The sequence below is a fragment of the Rissa tridactyla genome, chromosome 1 (genome assembly GCF_028500815.1).
Source record: "Rissa tridactyla isolate bRisTri1 chromosome 1, bRisTri1.patW.cur.20221130, whole genome shotgun sequence".
In the NCBI taxonomy this organism is placed as follows: domain Eukaryota; kingdom Metazoa; phylum Chordata; class Aves; order Charadriiformes; family Laridae; genus Rissa; species Rissa tridactyla.
Genome location: NC_071466.1, coordinates 190161201 through 190182373, shown reverse-complemented (window position 1 = coordinate 190182373; position 21173 = coordinate 190161201). Strand labels below are relative to the sequence as shown.

Here is a 21173-nt window from a genome sequence, read left to right as displayed (position 1 = left end):
TGCTTTCCTTATTAAACTTAAAAACTTTATCTCAACCCATGATTTGTTCCTCACTTTTGCTCTTCTGATTCCCTCCCCCATCCCAACTGGAGAGAGTGAGTGAGTGGCTGCATGGCCTTAGTTGCCAGCTGGGTTTAAACCACAACACCTCCTTATTGGAAAGACTCTATCTCTGTGCTTCCTTAGAAAGAATCAAGCATGAATCTTACAGAAACTACAGAAAGTCCTTTAATTTATAAGGAACAGACCACATGTGTTACGCGTAATCTAAACTTAGGTTTTGTATTGCAGAGTTGGTTTTTGCCCTATTTGTACTAATGGCAGACAATATACTGTTATTATGGTATTGCTGTGGCTCTAAATGACAGTGGTGCCAAGTATACTGCAATTAAAGGTGCCAATAGCACTACCATATCCAAAACACACTGTGGACTGCTCTGGCCCTCTCCACCTAACCTTGTCGTGCTCCGGCATCTTCTACTCCCTGTTCCTCATCTTAGTCTCAGGTGATGGTATCTAGAGGGTATTCCTAATAACAGGAAAAGAGCGGGGGAGGAAGAAAGATTAGGTTCCCCTTCTGGTGAAACTTTTCTTTAGTAAATGCTGGATCAGATGTGGGGTAAAGGGGCATCATGGAGTCCCACAGGGTAAAGAATGAGGCAGGGAGTTGTGAAGAAGCAGATGTCTGATGGGGAGATTGCTAGGGAGAGATCCTGACATCCTACAATGTGAGGGAGTTAGTAAGGGGAGAGATCCCCACATAAGCCCCCTTGAAATCCCTTTGATCCCTGTCCAAAGGCATGCCGTTACTGGGGAGTGTATAGAGATGACTACACAGCAGTATTACGCAACTGGTATTACCCGACGCTAGCTGGGATGAATTCTGGCAGAGGGGACCCTTGGTTGGAGCCCGTAGGCACTAAGGTAACGTCAGTGGAACTTCTTCCTGTGGCTTCTCTATCTGTACATCTGCAGAACTGCTTTATCTGAGTTATTGATAGCCTGCTTTCACAGCTATCGCTCCTCTCCGGTTAGTGTAGAGAAATATATTAACCCAGAGCACAGTACATAATGCAGACCTGTTTATCACAGATGAAAGACTGAATCCAGACAATTCTACTTTTGTGAGCACTAGAGACACTGCCTCCCAATACATGCAAGCTCCTACTTGCTTAGAACGTTTATCAAGTAGATGTACAAGACAAAAGCCTATTTTGGTTGTGAAGCTTTGCCTTAGAGGAGTATTAGATTGCTCAACATCCACCATTTGTTAGGCCAGTTGTGTTTATTGAATTCATTTGAACTGCACTGGTTTGCTCTGGCGCAGTCACTGTGTAGTGCTTGAACAGGCAGGAGAGAAGGCTTTGGGGGTGGGAGGGAGAAACTAAAGACACTGAGGCAGCAAACTGACCTTCCTCTATGCTCGTTTCTTCTGCTTTCCTGCGCTCCGCTGACAGCCAGTCCCGCATGATGCATGGTGATTGCTGAAACCTGCTACCCGCTGTGTGAGTCTGCTACTTTCCAAAGGCTGATTGTAGCTGAGAAATGGATGACCCTTGCTCTCACACATCCACGCACAAAACGAATAATATTTCTTGGGCAGGAACAAGATGGGGCTTTTTTTCCTCTTCTTTGGTCCACGTGGGGAAGGCACTGCCTATTATTGACTAACCTCAGTTATGGACTCTGGGCTAGTTTGATATAGCATGTAGCATTTTGTGGTCTGTCACATCTGTTATTATGCCGCTTGTTTTTCCCTTGATGTGGTTGCCCGACATGGAAATACCTGCAAACAGGATGCATGCAAACAGTTCATGCTCCTCATAGTAGCATGCCAAGTGATAGTTTCATTGGCTTCACAGTTACCTCCTGTAATATGATTTATTTTGTTGGCAGTTGGAATGGTCCCTGCTGTGAAGCTCATGTGCTCTTTCTCCAGTGCTCATGTTCCCTTTTTGTTATATGCCCTCAACAGATGTGAGGAAGAATAAGGAGGCATACGATGCAAATGTCTTACAGGGGGCACAAACTCAGCATGTTTCACAGGCTGCCCAGGTAAAATACGAGCTGTCATTAGGTGTTACTAATCATGTTGTGGGGCAAGATATTTAATAACTTATGAAAGACACACATTTATGAACTGCAAACAGACTAGGACTAATGAATGAGAGTCCGCTCTCAGCAACAGATGTGTTTAAGTTTCCCCCTCGCCTTCGAGGTGCTCATTCCTCATCTCTTGCAAGAGGTTGCTGGTCCTTGCTTGTGCTCCTTCAATGGCATGACTGTACCATCCACCATGTCTGCTGCATGCATCTTTCTTAAAAAATAATGACACTGTTTTTTTGAAAAACATATTATTTCCCAGATCACACAAGCAAGTGTAATTGGCACAAATAAGGTGCGTGTGTGATAACCTCTTGGAGAAGAACCAGAAATAATTTTCAGTGAGTGTGAAATTGGCAAAAACACATATTAAATCAGAAGTGCTGCAACGGGAACTGTAATATGGAAACATATACTATGGTAATGCCTGAAACATATTGTGTGCTAACAAAGCATAACCCTGTAAGAGACATGCATAATCCCATCTAGAACATACGGTCTAAGGAGAAAGGAAGACGGTGGGAAAAGAGATACTGTTTGCAATTAATCAAGCCATTGATGAAATCTTATGCCTTATTAGATGCAAAAAGATTTTAACACTATCTTAAGTTGTCGTGGTTTTATCCCAGACGGGAACTAGGACCACACAGCAACTCTCTCAATTCTTCCCTCTCTTAGTGAGATGGGGAGAAGAATCAGAAAAAATAAAGAAAACTTGTGGGTGGAGATAAAGACAGTTTAATAAGTAAAGCAAAAGCCACTCATGCAAGCAAAGCAAAACAAGGAATTCATTCACTGCTTCCCCATCAGCAGGCAGGTGTTCAGCCATCTCCAGGAAAGCAGGGCTCCATCATGTGCAGTGGTTACTTGGGAATACAAACGTCATCACTCTGAACATCTTCCCCCTTCCTTCTCCTTCCCCCAGCTTTACATACTGAGCATGACATTACAGGGCATGGAATATCCCTTTGGACAGTTGGGGTCAGCTGTCCTGGCTGTGTCTCCTCTGAATTTTTTGTACCCTCCCAGCTTACTCACTGGTGGGGCAGTGTGAGGAGCAGAAAAGGCCTTGACTGCTTAGCAACGATGAAAACCATTGGTGCGCTATTGACAGTATTCTTATCCCAAATCCGAAACGTAACATCGCACCAGCTGACGGCAAGAAGGTCAACTTCATCCCAGCCAAAACCACGACGGGAGGAAATGCATTCTGTCAACAGAGAAAGATGTAAAGTAGGAGAATTTTTTTTAAATAGTTGAATGTCTTAAAAAGCATTTAGCATCACCTATTCTGTGGACGCCTGGGGAAAGATTTCTAAAACTTTTACAGCACCCTATAAGTTCTTTTTTTCAATCTGTGCAAAAAAACATCGAAAACAAACAAAAAACCGAACACAAAAAACCACTTGCCTGACTCCTGCTAAATCCTGGCAGGCTTAAATCGCAGCTCGAAGGGAGTTATATTAGGAGTTCTCAGATTCTCGAGGTACCGCATCCCCCGCCAGCGCCCGGCTTTGGTGGGGAGCTCCCCCCCGCCGCCTCCCGGCGTGTTGCAGATACTGTGGGTGCTCCTCCGCTCCGATTCCTGCAGAGGGCGCCGGAAGACAGCCGCAGAGACGGGAGAGGGGTCGGGGATGGGAACGGGAGCGGCTCGGTGGCGCCGGGGGGAGCCGCCGGGCGGGAGCCGCCGCGGGGCAGCCGGGGAACCGGCTGCCCCGCGGCGGCTCCCGCCCGGCGGCTCCCCCCGCCGCCTCCTCGCTACCGGTCGGGGCTCGGGATGCTCACACCTCCCGCTTACATGGTGCTGTGCGGAACTGACGTGGATGCCAGAATCAGAGAATAGCGGGTTGGAAGGGACCTTCCTTCACAGATCATCCGGTCCAACCTTTCCTGGCAAAAGAAGCAGGGTCTGGGCAAGATGCCCCGGCATCCTGTCCAGCTGAATCTGAAGTGTCCCCTGATGGGGAATCCACCGTTTCCCTGGGAAGAGGAGGCTTCGGGGAGACCTTATCACAGCCATCCAGTACCTAAAGGGGGCCTACAGGAGAGATGGGGAGGGACTCTTTGTCAGGGACTGTAGCAATAGCATGAGGGGTAATGGTTTTTAACCGAAAAAGGGGAGATTTAGATTAGATATTAGGAAGAAATTCTTTACTGTCAAGGATGGTGAGGCCCTGGACCAGGTTGCCCAGAGAAGCTGTGGATGCCCCATCCCTGGAAGTGTTCAAGGCCAGGCTGGATGGGGCTTTGAGCAGCCTGGTCTAGTGGGAGGTGTCCCTGCCCATGGCAGGGGGTTGGAACTAGATGATCTTAAAGTCCCTTCCAACCCGAACCATTTTATGATTCTATGATTATTCCAATGGCTAATTGTTCTCATTGTGAAAATTTTTCCTCTTGTGTCCAATCAGAATCTCCCCAAGAGTAACTTGTACCCATTATCCCTCCTCTTTTCCATGTGACTTCTTGTAAAAAGGGAGTCTCCATCTTCTTTGTAGCCAGCCTTTAAACACTGGAAAGTGGTGATAAGGTCTCCCCTAAGCTTTCTTTTCTCAAGGCAGAACAAACCCAGTTGTCTCAGCCTTTTTTCATATGTCAGGCTTCCCAGTCCTCTGATCATCTTTGTGGCCCTTTTCTGGACCCTCTGCAGCCTGTCTACATCTTTTTTTGCATGGCAGGGACCAAAACTGAACACAGTATTCCAGACATGGCCTGACAAGCGCTGAGTAGAGTGGGATAACGACTTCTTTATCTCTGTTGGTGATGCCCTTGTAGATACAACCCAGCATCCTGTTGGTTTTCTTTGCCACAGCAGCACACTGTTCACTCATGTTGAGCTTGTTGTTTATCAGGACCCCCAGGCTCCTTTCCACAGAGCTGCTCCCCAGCCAGGTAGATCCCAGCCTGTGCTGCACTCCTGGATTGTGTTTTCCTACGTGCAAGGCTTTACAGAATGATGCAGCAACCTATCAGGCTTGAAGGTAGCAGCAGCTGTGAACGCCTGGGGTGAAATTTCACTGAGGACTAAAATGCAGCCTCCCTCGCTGCTTTCTAGCTTCAAAACAGTGTAAGAATGTGTTAAATGGGGTGGTGAAAGTCATCCTGCACACAGCTGAATCTTTCTCCAGCTAAAAAGGCAGACATACAATTGTGGTGTCAATCACTGGGAGTGCTTTTCTTGAAAGTTGAAAGCCACATGTTAAAGGAAACAAAAGAGTGATGCACTTGTAAAATGATGTAATAGAACATCATGTGGTTATTTTTTTTTTTTACTTTAAGCTTCTGAAAACCTTCAATATTAATTACTTTCTGCAAAGGCACAGGCAGAACAGTAACTATATGCACTCAACAAAGACCCTTTCGTATACTTCCATGTCAGAACTATTACCAAAAAAATCCCCAGAACCAGAGAAACTGGCCACCATGGAAAACATGCCCCTCTCAAATCCTATTATTTTTTTTTTTTTGCCATTTTTTGGTTTTTTTTTTAATGACTTGGACTGTTCTTTCCCAGCTGCTGGTCAAAGAAACCAGGCACAAAGGCTTTCAATTTAACATCTCGGCCAAAAGCTGGCACCTAACCAGAAATCTGATTCAGCAAAGTGTTAAAGTTTCAATGCTTCCCAGAAAGAGGAGGAGCTTAAGCAAATGCTTAAAATTCAGTATGTCTGTGTGGGCTTTGCTGCATCTGAGACCATGGATGCACAGAAATGTCAGCCCTGGGCTTACACCTCTGTCTTGACAAGAGGGTTTTGCTCCTGAGAGGGGTCTTAGCAACCAGGTTCGGTACTTTACAGACCAGATCTGATCAGAACACCGCACCTTTGCATAAATGCACATCCTGTAGGTTTCTTTGTCAGGGGTATGACAATAATATCACAAGTAAAAGAAAAGTGTTCTTCCTGTTTATTCAAATTGTTAATGGGACAGTTTTAATATGAGAAAGAAGGACACCAGGAGAACCTGAGATTCCCTACTTCATCTCAGAGAGTCAAAATCTGTCTTTAATATGTTTTGGTGTTGTTCTTGATCATTATATCATTATGTAGGTTGGTTATTATAGAGACAGGTTGACAAACTGGCAGCTTTCTGAAACTCATTTTCTACGAAAAATTGTTGATGCAATTCTGACAGGTTTTCAGCATCATTCCATTTTCCTGAAACAATAAAAAGAATCCTCTCTTTTAAAAGATGTGCATCAGCATCAGGGGAGGAGAACTAGAGAAGGAACCAGACATTCATTTGATGCAGGTCAAGAGATATGAACTACACAGATATAAACATTCAGTGGCGTTGCACAAGCTAAGGAAGGAGCTTGGCATCTTCAGGAAAGATGGACAAGTACTGCTGGGTGTACCACAGTCACCGCCCTAGCCCATCACTCTTCCTCTAAAATTGAAATCACTAACTGCTTTGTGTATGCTAGAGGGATTTGCTGGGGGAGGAAACATTTCTTTCTCTCCAGTAGCAAATGACACCTTTGAAAAACTGGGCAATTAATCAAGCCTGTATAGCTCTGATACTGTATCATAATAAGATTGATCGATCGCAGGGCATACTCTGATGGAGACTGGTAGAAGAAATTAATTACTGACCTGGACATATTAGGAAGTTTTGGCATACTGTGTTTGGCGGTATATTGGGGAAGCCCGTCACACATCACCTAGTGAAAAATGAAAAAAAATAGCCCCATAGGACAAAAAAAATTATATATATACGCAAATAAATTGAATTATAGAGAGGATCAAGGTATAAAATAAGACTTCTTTTTCTTGGCTCTAGAGAGTGATGTAGGATATCGCAATTTGTTTAAATAGGGTGCGACGCTTTTTCAGACCTAGCTGTTAATAACTGAGAAACATAAATCATCAGTATTTCCTAATCTTCCCGTAATTAATGACATTCTAGAAAGCAGATCTTGGAGAAACATTTCCTGGGAAAATGTAGCCTTATTTTTAATTAAAAATTTGGTGGGATGAGAAGAGAGATTTGAAAAACTGCTGTGAAGAATGAAAGTGAATAGCAGAAAGGTGAAGAAAGTTTTTAGCACCATAAATGTCCTAAAATAAAAAGAGGCAAGATGTAAAGAAAAATAGAGACAATACTGCAGACATAAGGATTGCAAGAGATTCACCATGAAGAAAAAGGAGCGTTTCAGGTAACAAGGATCAAAAACACATGCAGGTTTAGCAATCAGCATCAACAGTGTGAAATTGTACTGTGGGAATATATAGTAAAAATAACACTAGCATAAGGTATTCTCCCACTGCCAGATCTGCTAGGCAAATAGGAACTCGATTTTGCACCAGCTGCAGCTTCCAAGTGGTCTACAAATGTGACATATGGTCTATAATACGTAGATTGGTGCTCTAATACTATGGCTGCCCCCCACTGTACCTAAGTATGTAGGACATATGTTAGATTACATTACTTAATTGTGCATTACCTTGCATCTGTAGGCATGAATTTTAAAACTTCTGATACATTATTTAATTTAATGGATGATATTTTCTGATTTTTCTGTGCAATCACATTCAGATTCCAGTTTAACATCACACTGAATCAAATCTTAATTGCAGGCCTTATCTTGTTTTTCATGCATTGAGCACGCAAACCCATATGCAGGTTTCTTTGCTTTAGCTACTGGGTTATACTGGGATCTGCTCTGCGATGGGGTGGAAATGTTTCATTAGAATTAATAGAGGATTTCTGAGGGACTATACATACACAAAATAAACTAAGGCCTAGACAAGAAAGAGAGAAAATAGAACAGTGAAGATGTCATGACAACACACATCATCAATAGGCAATACTAAGATTAGGGTGACTCATACATCAGACTAATCTTTAGTCGGGTACCTTGATAGTTACTTAATAAATACAGATTTAGTGAAAAGTTCTTAAAATCAGCAAAATTAGACTGGAAGAATTGGTTTCTGACTACAGAATTACACAGTTCTGTATATTCTTCATAGTTTTGCTGTTTGGTGAACTCTTCATATTGAGATTTTTTTAGGACAGCAGAATAATACAGTCATACCTGTATTTATTGATTGTATCTTTAAAATGCTAATGGATTATTCATTGTTATGTAATTGTCCCTTCTGCTAAAACATGTACTGGCAAAATGTTTGGTTGTGTTTTCAGTGTACTTTCATCCAAAGACTTAAAATTTCACGGGATATTGGACATTAATTTGTTTCACATAGCAAAAAGTTTCATTATTTAATTTTTGTAAAGGTATCCTTACTGTAGTCCACAGAGTTAAAGTGTTCAAGGCTACATGCTCCTTATTTTTTTGTATTTTGGATCCAGGAAAAGTTAGCCCATGCCCTAGTGAGTTCCATAAGCTCCTGATGGACAATCACATTCAACAGAGGCCTCTTCAAGTCTCAGTGGCGTCATAGTTCCCCCTCTGATCATATAGTTTCCTAGCAGGCAAAGGGCCTGGCTCAATACAGGAAAACCTGCTGAAAAATAGCTTGTCTTTTAAATTCTTCTACTATATCAAAGTATTGGCTATTTTAGCATTCTCTAACATGTCTTTAAATGTGAGATTATTGGCATAATAATGTAAAAGTCCTCAGAATAGCTCTGTCTGGTTTGGCCGTTACTGCTGCAGGAAATCCAGTCTATATTGGATGCATCCTGGAAGGAAGGTCCATCTGTCCTCTCTCTCATCCACATTTTTACAGGGTTCATGTATTTCTCTTAATTTTTGTGCTGAAGCTGATCTGTTATTTGAAGAGAAAAAGGGGAACAGCAAACCTCAAAGCACTGAAACAAGAAAGTATATTTCCATTTACTCGAGTTATGTGGTATCTAGAGTGCTATGATGTATTTGAGCCAGGTTATGATGTATTGAACTAGGTTATCTGTTCTAAAGAAAAATCCAGTCATTGTCCTTAAAATTTTAATTGCCATAAGATTAGGTTTTTACAAAGCTGTATGTCCGTTTTGCATTGTAACGTGCTATCAGGCAACATGGCAACATTGGAATATTCTAGCATATAAGAGGTAAAAATGGACAGCAATGTGTTTGAATTGGCATCGGAGCCTGCTACCACTTCACATATTGACCTTAATTAATGGAGCCTGATAGGGTATTTTTATCTTCACCAGCTTGTTGCCTCTGGAATTAATAGGCAGTAATACCTTAACCCATAGATTTGAAGGAGTCTAGATGTACTCTGAAGGAAATTTCACTGGTTTCTTTTTACAGTCTATGCTAAGCTGAAGCTGTTGTTCGGGGACGTGTGGGAGGGAGGGTGAACTGCTGTCAGAGAGAGCACCAGACGGTGCTTTAATCTGATCCAGTAAACATGTGCTTATAAACCTATGAAATTATACTGGGTCATCTAATAGCATGACATGGACAAAAGTCAAGAAAAGGAGAGTTTACATTTTTGACATGCAAATTATTTTGGCCTACAATAAAGTAATCTGTCAGAGGCTATCTAGACAACCAGGAGCAGAAGGTAGGAGTTTTAGTTTGTTCTTCCATTATTAGACTTCTTTTTAGCCTTGTATAACTTCCCAAGATTCAACAGGACTCTCATTTTCTAGTTGAATGTTGAAGAAAATGGGGGACAGTTTAATAGTAAATTAGCAACATTTTATAACTTGTGCACAATATAATTCATACCTACAAAAGCATGTACTTTCTGGTCTTCGGTATGAGAACTTCAGTTAGGATTACTTGTGGGTCATGAGGTTGGACAGTTGGACAGCAAACTATCAAAAAGCATTCTTATCTTAGCTTTTGTATTTGTGCCTTTATCTGCCTGTTTGTCTCAGACCACAGTTGAGTAAGTTGAAACACAGCTCTTGGACTGGTGTTTCCAGTTGGAATTTTTACAGGAATAATGACAGAAAGCTTAGTTCCTCTTAGGAGGTAGAGTGGCTCAGCAGCACAGGTCATTTGAGGATGTCGATGCAGAAACATGGGATTAAATCAAATTGATATTTCCCCTTAATATCCTATCAGAATAATCTTCTTATCCCATATCATTAAATCACATAAGAACTTAAGATGACAGCTAAACACAATTAGAATTTCCTAGAGGATACAGCAGGGCATCGGAGTATGGCTTTAAATGCATGTACAGGAATCGTGTTCCTGTTCAAAAGAGTTCTTTCCTCCAAGTCTCCTGCAGGGATTAAGCAATTGATACTAGAAAGCCATTTGTCTAACTCTCCACTGTGCAACCGGGAGTCTTACTAGATGGTCTAGGACAATTCAAAGGTAGTACAGCTGAGGCCACGACATTGAAATATTATGGACATAACGTATAAAATTTAAAACTGGGAAAGAGAGGTAATTTTCTAACACAATCAAAACTGACTTACTTCATATAAAATATGTGACTAAGGGAAGGAAGGAGGACTTCTTGGCTTTTCCGGCCTTCTCCTTTAATAAGTGTGCATTATTCTTTACTGTATTTGTATCAGCCATTTTTTGAAAGACAGGGACTGAAACTTTCTCCTATCCATTAAGATAAACAACATTAGTATCTTAAGTAGGGTACAAAGTTCTGTTAAAAAGGAGATCCTCAAGGACATTCATAGTCTTAACAAGGTAATTTACCTGTTTAATTGTAAAGGTTGTTCAATTAGCAGTCAGGAATACGCCTAGGCCACAAGCAGCAGTGTAACAGATATTTTAGCGTTTTGTTTCTCGTTTTTCAAACTGTGACTGTGTGTGTTTATATTAATGGGTTTGTACCATGTATTCATAGAATCATAGAATGGTTCGGGTTGGAAGGGACCTTAAAGATCATCTAGTTCCAACCCCCTGCCATGGGCAGGGACACCTCCCACTAGACCAGGTTGCTCAAAGCCCCATCCAGCCTGGCCTGGAACACTTCCAGGGATGGGGCATCCACAGCTTCCCTGGGCAACCTGGTCCAGGGCCTCACCACCCTTGACAGGAAAGAATTTCTTCCTAATATCTAACTAAATCTCCCCTCTTTCAGTTTAAAACCATTACCCCTCGTCCTATCGCTACAGTAGTGTTGCATTGCTTTCTCAATTTGCCAGATAATGCCAAATATTGTATATTTGTATTTGTATTTGTTATTGTATATAACATCAATTTAGCTAAATGAAAAGTACATATTTGCTGTGTGCATATTGGTGAAGATACATATTTCACGTCTTAAAACTTGGGAGAGTATTGATTCTTGTTATTATAATTTAGTTTTAATTCTGCTGATGGCTACCCCAATAAAAATGACAAAAATATTTTAAACTTTCCAAGCAATCTTCAATTATAGGAAATGATTTCCAGAGAAAAGTTAAGGACAAACAATTGAAGTAAAAAGCAGAATTTACTCTATTGATTTTTTACTAGTTTACGTTTATCACAATCTTAATCCCTTTGGTGTTCTGCTGACTTATTTCTAATCTTTCCTGCCACTTTGGTCTCCTCTCAGGGTCAGATCCAATAAAAACGCTTGATTCTCTAAAGGATTTAGATAGTATGAAGTCTCTCAGACCAAAACTTCAATCTAAAATCCCCCTTTACTCAGCTGCCACCTAATTATGGAGGCATACCATCTCACTCAAGGTCTCGCTGGAAAACTTTCCAGGAAAGCTCTATTTTATGCACTACCGACACTTTTCAGAACGCACCAGCTAATGAAGATTCATTCAGTTGCCTCCTCAATCCCACTTCACCCAGCAGAGTACCACAGCATCTGGCAATACCTTGTTTTGGGTGGTGGCAGAGGAGCAGAGAAGAGATCAAGGAGGAAAGTGACTTATTATTGCAGGGCTCAGCTTTCTGTAGGGATCCTCGCTTCTGTTCAGGGACCACAGTGGCATTTTATGCAATGCTCATTTAAAGGAATTTCTCAGTAGGTCCTCTGGTGATTTGAATTTATGCTGCCTTCATTTTTTTCCCCATCCTGGGGAAGCAAGGCCTTAACATTGGCTAAGCAGAACTTATGGTAGCTTTGGACCTCATGAAAACAGTACTCACGGGCCAAAGTTTTCAGGAGTCTTTTACTAAGAATGAAGGTACTTTTTATTTTTAAAATCTTAATTTCTGTTTTTTTTCACAATAAATCTCAAAAAGAAAAAGGAAAGGGAAGTATTATTTATATTTGATTGCTTCTGAGGCCCAGTCTACAGATCTGCTTGATCTGCAGTAGTGGGTATTTACTACTGTGGGTGATCTTCTGTGTGAACGCAGAAGATTTAGCTAGCTAGTTAGAAGATTTTAGGGAGCCATGTAGGTACCAGAGGGAAGACGTGGGACACATGAAACTGCGTGTTGCTGAGTGAATAGTCTAGTCACAGAAATGTCCTCATCACTGACATTTGGCAGGGACTCAGGGTCCCTATTGACCTCTGCCACCGCTGCTCCCGGATCACCCCAGGGTCCACACCTAGTGTCTCTTATCGTGACAGAGCCTGTGTTTCAAGCTCGTTTTTACAGTAGAAAGCTCTCTCCATAGTACACAGAGACTGGGCCATTAGGAGATTACTCATTCCTTCAAAGGCAGAAACCACTTTTCCCTCCCAGCCCTGAGTCAGGGGAATGAGGATGAGCTTTATTTATAATGAACCTGTCTCCCAGTGCAGCACTGATGCTCATCTGTCAAACACTCTTGACAACTTGTTAGTGCTCTGTCCACCCAGAAGGTAAATTCATCCTCATCAGCAAGCGCTAAATGCCTGCCCCAGCCTAGTAGATGTTACCCAGACACTGTATCAGCTTCTGCTGCCTTTTCCTCTGGTTTATCAAGAGATGGCAGCAAAAAGCCATTTAACCTTTGATCTCAGTCTTCGGGGCCTCTATCTGTCACAGAATCATGGCAGCCTCTACCCACCCACCCAACTCATCCTGCCAGCACCGTGTTAACAGAGCTGCCTGCTAACAGAAGAGCAAACAGCCTGGTGCTTTGCCTGCCACGACGCTTTGGAGGGCGGTGGGAATGATGGCCAGGACCAGGCACCCCCAGGCACGTCCCACGCAGAGCCATAACCAGCGTGGTGCAGCGGTGACATCAATTAGGTATCTATGGGGCTCCCCCCATGGCAGACAATGAGGTGCTGAAGGCTGTAAGGGTCAGGCATTAGAAGAAGGGGACTCTTTCTGGAAATGAGCAGAAGAAAAATTAATGGAGTGCAGCACCCAAAAAATGGCACGTGAAGAGTCAGTTCTTCTGGGGGATGTAGCCCTTGGCTTTGTGTTCACTGTGGTGGGAATTCCTGTTTTAGAAAGGGACACAAAATATTCAGACTGGGCATTGCTATCGTGATGCTATGTCCAAGGTGGGGGACACAAGAAGGAACTTTCTGATTCACTGTGACAAGCTGACAATTCATTTGCTACAGCGACATTTGTGAGAGGGAAGAAATTGGGAAAATAACATGCCAATAAAGGCAGCTAGAAAAAAATATTTTAAAATTAAGCATGATTAGAAATATAGTGCCCAGCTCTATTTCAAATATTCTTTAGTTTTTTCCTAAAGAAAGGAATAATTGTCAAAATAATTGGACTTAAGTGGGATTTTTAAAAAATTTACAGTGGTCATTAGTGAATAGCAAGAGACCTCATTATTAAATGTTGCAGAATGCTTTCAGACACTGGTTTCAGATAAAGAAGCTAGAGTCAGCTGCGCTTAAAGTCAAGGCAAGCTCTGTGGGTTTCAATGTCACTAACTACTCTTAAATGTCACCGAGGAGCTGTCAACAGGTATGAAAAGGCACCCAGTTGCTTAAGCCACCCAGCTGCTCAAACCTCTTTCAGCTGGAGACAGAGTGAAGTATACATGGAGGGAAACCTGGGCTTCTAGAGGATGCAAACAACAATGTACCGTGTGAGATGGATCCACCTTCCTTTAATCTTCCTGTTGTTCTGTTGCACTGTAGTTGCATTTTAACCAAAATGGGCCAAATTCCATTTTCGTGTTCAGGAATGTGAACGGGGATTGTTTCTCCTGGCAAAATAGTCCCTCCATAGCAGTTAGTTTCAGTGTACCTGAGATTAGAATTTGGTCTCTAGAGAAATAGCAAGGAACAGCAAAATGAGACCTTTTGTTACTATGAAGTCTTATGTGGAAGCTTTATGTTGTGATTAATAGTTTTATCAAATGTTCATGTTGGTAATTTTCTGTTGTGCTATAAAGAATTACTCTGGATCAATAAAACTTGATATAATATAATCAAAGAATTGTTTCAAAATTAGTGGAATTGCCATTTGTCAAAAATAATAAATTATGAAATGTGATGCAGTTTCCTTGATTGTTTTTAACTTCTTATATTTGCTCTCACTTTTTAATTTCTTAAATCAGCTCTAATATCAATCAACAAGGTTAGATTGAGAAGACCTAATGAATCACCAAATCAGATTATTCACTGGGGAGGTGAATAAACATTCTAAAGAAAGGATAGACTCCATAAGAGGATTGTTTCCTGAGGTATGCCTGACATTTAGTGAAAATTACATTATCCTTTTTATTTAATAAATGACAGAAATTTCTCTCTTCCTGCCTGGTTGCTAAAAATCTAACAGACGTCTGTAGAAGACGTATGTGTGAGCTCTGCTGCTTTGGGTCAGTCTCTGTGTTTATCTCAGAGCATCCACCAACGACACATTTAACTAGTTGAAGCAGTCTTAAATGCTTTATGTCATGACATCACTAATGAAATCATCTCTGGAGGAAACATAAGCTTGGCATCCTAGGAAATTATCTTCACATCTGAAATGACTGACCTCATAGGGATTTGGCCATCGACAGGTTTCTAAGGCTTACAGTGACAACAAATATAAGCATTAAAATAAATCATTTTGTGAAAAAGACATCACAGGAAAATTAGCTTTCCTTCCCACCCTTTGTCAGTCTGGGTTTATTACAGCACTCACCATGGAATGGCAACCAGCTGAATGATGCTCAATCACTGCATTAAAATTGTAGCCACCATGACACAATCCTACTGTCTATGCGCGGAGACGATATAAAATATCTCTCATCATCCAGATGCCCCTCAATTGAAATGTAGTGGACAACTACATATAGGTCAACAATGTCACCTAGTAAAATTATGCACGTCGTTGAAGGATATTGGTGCATAGCATTTGGCAGCTTATATATCATTTCATAATTTACCAGACAAATTAATTAAATAAATAAATATAGTGCGTGTATAATATTACAGAATGACAGAAAATAAGTGTGTAAGATGATTCCCTGACAGCGTGGAACCTGCCTGTCTTTGTCCTCTGGAGTTCCAGTGAGTTTTCTCCACAGTCAGTTTTCTTTATTCTGCATGGGACTTTCCCCCCACTGAAATGCTATGCAACAACACAAACCTGTGTGTGAAATATGGGTTGACTTAGCCATTGCAAGGTAGCATGTAACTTTTAAGATTACTTTTTTTCGTGTTATATTTTTCAGAATAACAGTTTGAAAGGTCATATGTATAGTTCAGGCTGCCGTGGGTCCAATACTGAGAACCTGCATTGAAGTGAGTCATCTGAGGACATTGCTATGGGTAGAGCACTTCATTCCTCTCTCAAACAGCTATCATCGTTCTCTGCTGTTGTTGAGCTCTAACTGTAAAGTAGATTTAGTGACTGTGCTTATATGTGCAAAGCTGCCATATCGAGCGTCATTTGGAATTCAAACCATTCAGCAACTGCCATTACGCTTGCAAATAGATCTGTCTTAAAAAATGTGAGGTAATGGTGATTCATAGGAAAGTTAGGTGTTAGTTCTTGTGATAAAAATTCAGGTACAGAAAATGTTTGGTTTTAGTAAGATGGGAAGCCCTAAAGTTTAATAAAAATATGGTTAATTTCATTTGTGCATTTTTAGGCTTCTATGTGTTCTATGTGACTTCAGAAATAGTGAAGTATATTACATGGGTGGCAGAACGTGAGAGGAAGCTTCCACGTGTGGGTTTAATTTTATATCATACTGTACTATCAATACCAAATCAAGAGCAAATACTTGAATAGCTAATCATATGGGAACATATAGTATGCTTGCCTGTGTGGTAAATACAGAATATCACCAGTGCAGACATGATTCTGCAGACGCTACTGCGGCTCCCCATTTCAGGTCTGATAAGAGGCTTTAGTTGAGTTTCTGTAGCACAGAGCAATGCAGTGCCAGGCTTGCACCTGTCTCTGAAGTTAGGTTTATTTCTGTGTCCCTATGGATGTGTTGTGCAATTCCCACTGGAGCTTTACCAAATTGGAAATTACAGCAGCAGCAGATTTTATTTTTTTTTATCACATGGCTGGACTTTGAGGAGTCTTTTCCAAGAATAACATCAGCTCCTATCAGATATGTCTTCTGCAGTTTTTTCCCTTTCTGAAGAGATTTGACTCCCAGTGCTCTGGAGTGTGCATCATCTGCCAGCTTTTTGTGTGTTTTGTTGAGGGAGGAGATGATTTCCATTCTTCCAGCTGAGATCTCCGTGTCAGACAGAAAAGGGCTCAGGATTCCCTATGTCGGAAAAGGAAAATAAAACTATCTTGCCTGGTGGCTTAGGACATTTGAAACTCTTATATTACATGTTCCAAGGACTGGACAAAATACTTAGTGCTTGAAGATTGGGACCTTGGTCTGTTTTCAAGCACTGTGAAACAGTGTCAAAAGGTAGAACTGAGAGCACTTTCCTATGCCCTTAGATGCCTCTATAAACAGGTGGGTAAAAGTCATTCCTTGGAGATATGGATCTGAAAGCCCTCAAGCTGAGAAAGAACCTGAAAATAAAATTTTCTGACAGAAGAATCCCAAAGGTGAAAGCAGATGGTAGGAGGCTGCCTGTTCCCTGTGACATAATCTGGCATGTAATTATTTCTTATTTGTTGGTAGTCCTACAGAAGTTGTCTATGGAGGCTTTAGTTGATCTTTATGGTAATATCTAAAGCCCAGTGTTCTCAGTGGCCCACTCTCTACAACGTTGCCTGCAGGATGCACATGGCCACAGGAGCCCACACAAAGGTCATCCAATCCAGCCTGCTTGCATTCCAGCTGCTTTTGCAATAAGGCAAACAGGTCTGTCTCTGTCTTGGAACTGGCTGAAACTGTGTCTGGCATGGGGGAAGCTCCTGATCTCTTCTTACAGAAGCCACCCCCGCAGCTCTTCCCTGCTGCCAAAACTTTGCCATGTAAACCCAATACATGGGCACAAACACACTACAAGTGCGTGACTGGGTCCTTGCTTAGCAACAGCAAAGGATTAAGCTTGCTCTCACAACATGCCACTTTTCTTGCCTGAACCCTCTCCTGAGAGCTCTCCCTTTCACAAAAGTCCAGGGTCTTCTTCATGTGTGTATATAGGTTCTCCTGTGTCTTTCTCCATTTCTCTTTACCATACCATCAGTTTGCTTCTTTCTTCAGAAAGTCCCCAAGCCATAGATTTTTCAATCTGAGGAAATATTCTGGGGAAATAGTCTGGGAAAACATCACCATCACATGGCTGCTCTTTTCTGATGCATTTCTCTAAGCATCTCAGTTGCTGTAGGGGATTTTGGAATAGTCGTACTTTGAAACCACCCAGCTTTTTATTGTTCCTCAGTTAGAAAGGGCCTTTTGCTACAAAGATCTCTAGGTCTTTTTATCTGATCTATTTTTGCCTTTATGACTTCAGCTCACATGATGTAATTTTAAGCTAGCTAGCTTGGATGCCACAAGCCGTATAGATGTAATATCAGCGTATCTCAACAAACTGGGTAAATTTGTGAGTAGCTGACCCAGGGTGAGTTGTTTTCCACTGTGCTTACACTGTTAGCTCGCTTGTTGTCAGTCATCAGCTTGCACATGTCTGCGTGAGCTGCTGTCTGTTGAAACTTAACCAACCTTACTATGTTTTTCAGATCCTACACTTTCTGAATCACCCGTTCTCTTCTTCAACCTCCAGCTCCTTGCAGGATGAAAATAGGCTTTATCTTGGAGGTACGATGCTCACCCTACAGTCAGATCTTTTCAGCTGTTAATACTTTTAATATCAGCCTGTGATAGCACTGCCTTGCCTTCTTAGTGCAGGATGAATGAGGCAGAAAACAGGAAAAGAGAGATATGACTTAAGGGAACAGCACTTCAGCTCAAACTGGCACCCGCAAACCACATAGTGACATATTCTGAATCATCACAACATCTCTTTAAGTTTAAACATAATCAAATTTCTCTATTATTGGAAGGTATATGTTCAGGAACAATATTTCAAGAGAATAACTCAAATGATTCCCACTTTATGTTGAAGAAGCTGTCCTATCAGAAGCCATTGGAAAAATAGGTTGTGCCAAAGTTTGTATTTCTTTAATAATCTATGCAAAATTTATTAGAAAATATGTATTTTAAACCTTGAAGCTGCCACCATTTTTTTTTAATTTTTCTCATCCATATGTATATCATAAAAAAATTACTTTCAGAATTCAAGGAAAACTACACGTGAATTGAAAACAGATTACAAGTGTAAGTGCTGCAGATCCTTCAAAATAAAAGGTTCTATATGAGAATTTGGGAAGAGAAATTTTGTTTCTTTAAACTGATCAGTGTTAAAACTGCACTAGGGCAAAAGGCAATTTTCAATATTGGTTTTTCTTAGTGAATAAAGGGTGAATTAGGTACCAGAGAGACCTTACAAAGTACTTCATGCTGTTCCTTTATGTCATCAAAAACTTGTCAGCCTGGAAAAGAAAGCTGAGATTATATCACAAGTGAAATGCAAACACCCTTACTATGTATGAAAGAAAGTGAATTAATGAGATAAAATTGACTAAAGATATAATAGCTCTTAGTTTCTGTTTCTATTTACATCTATGTATCACTGAAGCCCCATTTTGAGGATTTAAATGATAATTTGAATGATTAATTTTTTTTAAGAAGTTATCGAATAAGTATCCCTAAATGAAATATTTTAAGGAAGATTAACTTTTTGTTGATCTGACAGAGTTGACTTTGTTCTCAGAGGCAGTCGTTTATAAAATTGCTGTTGTACTGAATGGTTGAATGAAAGAGTGATGGAACATGAAAGATGACCTTCTCCTTTCTCTTTACCCCTTTCTTTTATTCTGCACCACTTTTTGTTCAAGATGCTTTCTTGTTTCTCTGAGACAGTGTCTGGGTTACCCTGGCAAGGGCTGGCTGCCCCAGGTCACTCTTGAAAGGGTTTGTGAGCACCCCCTTCAGTTGGGCAAAATCAAAAACCTAACCACTTTGGATAGAAGCATCTCTCCTCATGCTGAAGTAGGACAGAACTGTCCAGGACACTTGACCGAGCGATTTTTCTTCCTGGCCTACTTCAGAATATGCTGAAACCAGTCATTTGCAGGGATTCATTACCTGGGCCCTGGGATGCAAACTCCACACAACGTGTGTACAAAACAAGGAGAAACCTCGCCAGCTGTGACCTTTCAAAGACACTGTTTTCTTCTTCCTCGCCTTCCTCACCCCCAGCAAATTTTGTCTTTGAATCAACAGGGTTTGAATATAGGATGAGGAAAAAAGTCTGCTAGCCCACTAGGAACATAAACTAGTTAAAATGTTGGGGGAAAAGGGTAAGGATAACTTGGAAAAAGTAGGATAATTTGACAGTGGAGGGATTCAGCTGTCTGTGTTGCAAGGCCTAGGCTCTGTAACCTTGTCTTGGTTTTACTGAGAAAATTGTCTTGAAGGCACGAGCTAAAACTGTGCAAGATAAGGAAAGAAACAGATAGAAGTAGGATTTTTGATACTCCAGTAGTTAGCAGGAAGGGATTCAATGGGGAAAACACTGCCTTAAAGTGTATGAAATCCCAGGAATAAAGCAGAAAATTAGACGAAAACTCAGCAACCCTGATGCTCGGCCTGTTTGAAAGAGCAATGGAGACCAGCCCTGATGTGACTGATGACTGCCTGGCCAGCGAAGACGCATTGAATGTCTCATTAAGGTTGGTGAGAATATTAATACCTTATTCAGTAACTCATGAATCATATGTATTAGCCAATAAATAATTGCACTCTGCTCTTAAATCGGCTGTATTCTGCTTGGAAAGTCGCCTTGCACAAACTAAAAAGTGGCTGATAGAAGTGCCCACTGAGGGAGAGTTATGCCGTTTTTCCCCCAGCTGAAGCCCGTCCCTGCTCCTGGCACCCCCAGTTGCAGCCTATTCCCATCTCCACAGAAGACTCCCTTCTACCCACATACCACAGCTGTGCAGAAGGAGGCAGTGGAGCCACAGTGGACTCCACTTTCACCCCTGTGCTACCATACTAGGCTAATTCATTCTTGGGTCCCTGGCTTGACACACTATGCAAAAATTATCTTCAGCATAAGCATCTACAGCTAATTGTATGCGCTTATGTTTATTTGTAAACAAATGGCTCTTCCACAGCTTGTGGGGCTTCCATTCAACATTACCTTCTAGCTTGCTATGTCTCATGTCCTGTTAATCCTCTAAACTACAGCAAGATCAATTACTGGGTAATTCATCTGACACAAGTGGGGTGAGGTTGATCAGTTCCCTAAAGATGGAGGTCGTACGTCACTATGGAGGTATAATAGGGACTGTGAAACTCTCTTTCCTTATGTGTCTGAGAGATGCTCTGCCTCTTTGTTGCTATTGTCCTCTTCTGTCATTGCCTGCAGAGTTTCTTTTCACCTAGCATTTTCCCAAGGACTTGCTCCAGGTGGGGAAATGCTGTTCTCCATTGAAACCTTTGGGGTCTGCAGATAAAAGATTCTTAAAAAATTGTGAGAAAGGGACATGTCTGAAAGTCAAAGTCAGTAGGAAAAGAGCTGGATGTGAATGGAAGAAACGTGATGAGGGTTCTGACCTCTAACAAAAAAGTTACATTCATTTCTAAATATGTTTATTCACTGCAACTAGGCACAACTTGCACACAGTAACCATCTGTGACCGACTAATGGTCCCTCAGCAATAACTATCCGTCAGTACTTACTTTTAAATACTAAGTATTTTCTAAATATACACGTTATATATATGCTTTAAGTTTCACTAATTTCTATTAAATGGAACATTGTAAAAATTACCCTCTTTCCATGCATCCAAGAAATTATAGTATATGGTAGGTATTTGATATATAAAGGCAGTCCTGTTATCGATCTTA

At 41.3% G+C, this 21173-nt stretch overlaps 1 protein-coding gene across 7 annotated transcripts in view; it reads left to right on the top strand.

Annotated features, from left to right (window-relative positions):
* The window catches only part of LOC128904178 (uncharacterized), an 87278-nt gene that overhangs the window by 11560 nt on the left and 54545 nt on the right, over positions 1–21173 (top strand). For 4 of the 7 annotated variants that reach the window (XR_008464427.1, XM_054188139.1, XM_054188138.1 and 1 more), the window contains exons 2-3: positions 17939–18017; positions 19863–19993. Coding sequence is in view for 6 of the 7 variants with exons in the window: in XM_054188139.1 (XP_054044114.1) it covers positions 19902–19993 (92 nt within the window). In the remaining variant the exon portion in view is untranslated. Of the gene's footprint in view, positions 1–1975; positions 2056–15506; positions 15604–17938; positions 18018–19862; positions 19994–21173 lie in introns of those variants that run through there. The other 3 variants (XM_054188135.1, XM_054188137.1, XM_054188136.1) reach the window with 3 other exon arrangements.